The 5,759-nt window shown below is 59.7% G+C and overlaps 1 protein-coding gene across 1 annotated transcript; it reads right to left on the minus strand.

The window, feature by feature from the left end:
- Nucleotides 1-768: 768 nt before the first annotated feature.
- Nucleotides 769-5,757, minus strand: MEX3A (mex-3 RNA binding family member A; the record flags this gene model as incomplete). Its single annotated transcript, XM_019662498.1, has 2 exons — nt 769-2,035; nt 5,565-5,757. Coding segments are annotated over 2 exons (1,296 nt in total), but the record flags the coding sequence as incomplete, so codon positions are not given.
- Nucleotides 5,758-5,759: the final 2 nt, after the last annotated feature.

A 5,759-nucleotide genomic window follows, 5' to 3' on the forward strand; every position in this document is an offset into this window, starting at 1 on the left:
CACGGGGATACATTCCATCAAGAATTCGAGGTGTTTCTTTGGAGGAGTTGGGGAGAGGGCCTCCAGATGACAGAAAATTAAGGGGACCACCAAAAACGTCCTTACCCTACTTCTCCCGAGGGGGATGGTATCCAAAGCTGGGCTGGAAGGGGCAGGAGGTAGGGGGGAAATGAAGAAAGAGAAAGAGCAAGACAGGGTGGGAGAGAAAGGAGACCCAAACGGAGGAAATATGGGAAATGAGGGGACGGAAAAGCTGAAGGGGCAGAGGGAGGCCCCCCCCACCAGGTTCTTCTAGCCCAGCTTTGTGGGGACAGACAAGTCTGAGCCCTTTATTGATTGGCATGCTTCCCCCACCCCCTACAATCTCTGTAGTCTTCTAAAAGGGCCCCGACCCCCTCCCCCTGTTGGAAACCCAGCAAGAATTCCCAAACAGGATATGGCAGTGGAGGGTCCAAGGGTCACATTAGGAGGTCTGAGGTCAGGACCAGAGGGCTTGGGGATTAGAAAGAGCACCTCTAGATACAGATGGTAATTCTCCCTCTCCCACCCCCTCCCCTCCACAGAGGGAGGGGTAGTGTGACACACACAGGGAGGTGGACAGAGGGAACCAGGATGCCTTAGCTGCCACCTCTGGCAAAACAAAAGTTTCTTAGCTGCTTCCAGATTGAAGGGTGTGTTGAGGTATCAGAGTTGTAACTCTAGTAAATTTTCGATCTGGCCCCCTCCCAACCTTTCCAGGGCAGGGTGACCAGAGGCTCTGAAAGTGGCCCACCCTCCAGCCACCATCGCCTCCCCTTTTCCCCCCTCCCCAGCGGCGAGTATCTCTAAGCACCTTGCCCTTCAAATTACTGATTTCCAAAAGGCCCTAGTGGAAAACAGCTTGAGGGACGGGCCCCTGGGGAGTGGCCCCAGGAGGCGCGGGGCGGAGGGGCTTAGGAGAATATTCGGATGGCTTGTGTGGCTGTGATGTGGCAGACAGGACACTCCGGGTCCGTCCTCTCGCAGATGCGGACTGCACACTCCATGCAGAACAGGTTGTGTCCGCAGGGCACAAGGGCGGCAGTCACCTCACTCTCGAAGCACACCATGCAATCCCGCCCGCCTCCGGGGCTCCGCAGGCCGCCCCCACCAAGTTTGGAGAAGCCCTGGAGCGGCTCCCCCGGCGGGCGTCTCGGGAGTCCGGCCAGCTCCGAGGAGGCGGCAGGAGAGCGGTGCGCTCCGGGGGGCCCAGCGCGCGCCTTGGCGGAAGAGGAAGAGGAGGAGGAGGCGGAGGAAAAGAGCACCGAGGTGGGCGTGGCGTTCTCCTGGCCCGCCCAGAGCGGGGGGCTGGTCTCGGCCACCCCGTAATACACGTCCTGCTTGCTCACGCCGTAGCCAGGAAACAGGTACCCTCCGTAGCCAAAGTCCCCGCCCTGCTCGCCCAGGCGCGGGGCCTCAAAGCCAGAGTCCACTGCACACTCGCCGATGCAGCCCAGGCTGTTCTGGCGGAAGGTGGAGAGTGGCTTGCAGCCGGGCGGGTGCACCCGCCAGGCCTCCGAATAGCGGCTGTCCAGCGCGGCGTCGGGGCTCCCCGCCAGAAAGTCGTTTTCATTGTTGTACTCGAGGATCTTCCCGGTGCGCACTGCGATGTGCGTCTCGATCTCCTCGCGCGCGCGCTCCACGTTGCCCGGGGCGCCCGTGATCTCGAACACTGGGTCGCGGTCGCGGCTTGGCGTGATAATGTACGTGTTGGTCTGCTGCTGGATGCGCTTAATGGTTGCCCCCTTGGGGCCCACCACCAGCCCCACCACGCGGTAGGGCACTCGCACACGGATGGTCACCTGGCCCGGCAGGGCAGGCGCCACGCCAAAGGCGGCGCCCGACTTGTTGCGCGACGCGCGTATCATAGAGAAGTGCTCAGCTGCTGAGATGATTTCCCGTCGGGCTGTGGCCACGTCCTCCCGCCGCCCGGTCACCATGAACACTGGCTCCTCGCCCCGCACCGGAGTCTTGATGTAGGTGTTGGTCTTGGCCCTCAGAGCCTTAATCTTGCAGCCTGGGATAGGTAGGGAAGGGGGTTGAGAAAGACACTCACTGGGCACGAAGGTTTGTGCTCCTGCCGCTCCCCCCCCCAAAAAAAACTCTCCATCTACCCCCACCCTGACTTGAACAATCCACACATCGTGTGGAAATCAGCCACAGATTTCCAAATGTACCAACTTTTCCTCGAATTCCATTTAGGACCCTCCAAATTTACTCACTCCTTGAAACCCCGAAATAATCACCGAACCTCCCAGACAAGCTGCTAACCTCCAATCTGTGCACTAATTCCTTTCCAACCACGTGCTGCTCCCTCAATTTCTCTACTGATTCCTGGCTACTCACAAACTTCCAAATCATTTAATCACACCCCCTGCCCCCCAACTGTCACTGACCCTGATCACTCCACAGGACCCCAGTGCCCTCAGTAACCCCACAGTCTACTCCCCGCTTGACGTCCATTCACTACAAGTGTCCTCCAACCTACTCAGGGACCGCTGACCCCCACCTGCTCTAGGACCGTCCCCACCCCTTCCACCCACCAGTGTCTCTCAAATTCAGCAACTTAGCAGCAAGTAGTGGCGTGTGGGAGGCTGGGAAAGGTCTGAGAATCAGTTTCAGGAGGGAAGAGAGGAGTATGAAGATAAAGATAATGAATGACTCGCGAGGGAGAGAGCATGGGGCCCCACGGATACTTCTCCCACCCTGTCCCCTGGGAGCAGGAGAGCTGAGAGGGGCTGGGGGCCCATAAGGTGAGGTAGAAGGTACTCTGGACCCATACTCCTGCTTTGAAGTAGGAGTGGGTTAAAGCTGGGAGACCGGGGAGAGAGGCAGGAAGAGAAAGAAAAAAGCCAAGACAAAGAGACAAAGAGGGAGAAGGGGAAAGAGAAGAGTGAGGGAGGCTGGGCGGGCCACTCCATCTCCAAAGGCTGTAGACCTCGATGGCTGACCGGACAAGCCTCTCTCCTCCTCCACGTCCCCTCTCCCTGCCCCGGGCTTCGCACAGAACCACTCAGGCTTTCTTGAAGCACACGTGCCACGTGTGTGAGTTTGCACACACACAGGCCTGAGAGCCATGCTGCACCGTGTACCTTTCTCTAAACAATACTGGTGGGGCACTTGCACACACCTCTCTCACGCTCACACGGGCTGCCTCCTGACCTTCCCTCTACTCCGGGACTCCTACACCCCTCCCCTCCCCAGTACAAACAGCACAGGAGCCCCTGCCCCACAACTTTCACCCATTCGCAAATGGAGGGTTTGCACCCCTCTACAGGTACACACTCACCATCCCCTTTCTCACTCCCCCCCCCACTACCTACCTATCCCCCCAAAAACCAAGGCCAGTAGTCCTTGTTTTTTTGACTGCCCCAACCCTCCAGCCACAGGCCCGAGGGGAGCTCCTTTTCTTTCTCTCCTTCCTCTGCTCCAGATGGCTTCTCCAACCCTAACACACTGGCGGGGTGTGACAACAGAGTGGGGTTGGGGGCAGCTCACCTCACCTTCAGGACACCTCAGGAGGGAGAATCTGCCCCTCCCTTTTTGTCCTCAAACCTCTTGGCAGTGGAGAAGTCCTACCTGTTGTCGAGCTCACATCCTTGCTGCTTTAATGCACATAAGTGTTCTATTTGTGAGGCGTGGAGTATAGAGGACCAGGGACGTCCCCTCTCCTACAACTTCTACTCACATGGCATCTGATAGGCACCTGCGTTCTGGCTTGAAGTTTTGGGAGAGCTGAGAGCTACGTGCCTCTGGGGGTTGGGGTTGGGGTTGGGGTTGGGGTGAGGACAGGCCAGGGCCTAAGAGTAAGGAGGAGAGCTGGCAGCCTGGAGGTGCAGAGCTGGTGGGGGACCTCACCCTGGCTTTCGAAAGGCTGAAGAGGCATCTCTTGAAGGGAAGACCCATTGGGCTTCACCTTCCTAGAGGTCAAATAGAGGAGCACTGACACTGCAGCAGGAGATGGGAGTTTAGACAAGGGGGAGGACTTGCATAGACTTAAGGAGTGGAGGGGAGGCTTATCCTGTCTGAACAGGAGAAACCCCCCTACTTTTATGAGAGGCAGGCCCGTCTGATGCGGAGGCAGAAGAGGAAAGAATGACTCCGTGAAATTCCGGGGGCCTCCCAAGACCACCCCCACACCCGAGAAAAGACATCAGTGCCCCCACCCAACTCCAGGGCTCTGGGTCCCCAGTTTCTGGCAACAAGAGGAAATCCAACTTTTGAAATCAGAAATCTCAAGCGATGGAGTGCCCTGGGGGGGGGGGATGAGGGCTGTGCAGGCCAGTGGCATCTGTCTGCCCCTCCTCCATTCTGGATCTCCCTGCAAAACGCCCCCAGCCCCCAGCACTCCAGGGGCATGAGGTGGGATGAGGATGAGGGCCCCCTGGCTCGCCTCCGCTCGCCCCGGCCAGCAACCGGCCTCCTCCCTACACTCCCGGCCGGAATGCAGCGCCTCTATTGTTCCCCACTGTGGGACAGCTCCTCCCCTGCTCCTCCCCCACCCCACCTCTCCAGCCCGGCCCCCTAGCAATTTCCAAATCCCGCCCCCCCCACTCCCCTTTGGGAAACCGGGAGAGGGAAGGGTCCCCAAGATCCCGTCTGCTCAATCTGGACCCTCACCAACACTCCCACCCCCACCACCCGCCCAGGGATGCTGGAGCGAAGGAGGGTGTGGTATCAGACAGACTACACTGGATTAATTCTACACCCCCACCAAAGGCACCCAGACACAGGCCCTGCACCAAACCTCCAGGTGAAGGTCTCTCACCCCCCAGCACGCTCCCTCGAGCCCTGTCCCGCTCGCTCACTACCCGAGACCCCTCTCCAGGCCTCTGGCCCCTGGCCGTGGCTAGCCCAGAACAAAAGCCGAGAGGGAGGAGGAGAGGTCCACACCAGGACGTGGCACTTCACTGGAGGCACCCCATCCAAAACCCCACAGACGTTCAACTTTGGTATGTGGGTGACCACAGGATTCCCTCCTCCCAGGAGCCCCCTCCCCATCTCTCCCCAAGGCTGGGACCCTCCCATGAGCCACACCCCCTTCCATTCCTACACTCAGCCCAACAAAGAGACAGATACTCAGTCTGGCTCCCTGGGCCAGGTCTCCCCCAAAGTCTGTAACTCCAGGCCGCTGGGGGTCCCAGGGGTACCCCCTTCCCCAACCCACTTGCAGATGCCAGCGTAGAGGCTTCTGAGTAACTCTTCGCACATTCCTCCAGTTTTTCTGGCTTTGAGTGGACACCCCCTCAGGACAGCCTCCCTGGATTGGGAGGCCTATCCCCTCCCTTTTCCCTCTCTCTAAGAGAGGATATTTCTTTGTCTAAGGGCAGGGCCCTGGGGGGAGGAAGGATCTGGAGTACAGTCCCGACTGGGGGGGGGGGAGCAGGGAACTTTGTGGCACTTGGAAATCAGGGTAGGGGGCGGGTCCCCCTTTGTGAGGAAGGGACAGAGCCAGAGGCGGACAAGGAGAGAGGAAATGAACTTTCCGCGCTAGGGATGGGGAGCCCCCCATCCAGTCCCTCTCCGCGATCCCGGCTCCCGCTTACCTTGCCTGCCCACGATCTCGGCCACGTGCTCGGAGGTGGGCACGGGTACACACTCCGTGGTGTTGCTGCTGCCCTTCAGGCGCAGCTCGGCCTCTTTGTAGAGCGCGCAGAGCTTGGCGTCGCTGGCCCCTTTGGGGGCGGTGGGGGGCTGGGGCGTCTGCGCCGCGGGGGCCGCCGTCGGGGCGGCCGGGGGCG

Source organism: Hipposideros armiger, unplaced genomic scaffold, assembly GCF_001890085.2.
Source record: "Hipposideros armiger isolate ML-2016 unplaced genomic scaffold, ASM189008v1 scaffold_378, whole genome shotgun sequence".
NCBI lineage: Eukaryota > Metazoa > Chordata > Mammalia > Chiroptera > Hipposideridae > Hipposideros > Hipposideros armiger.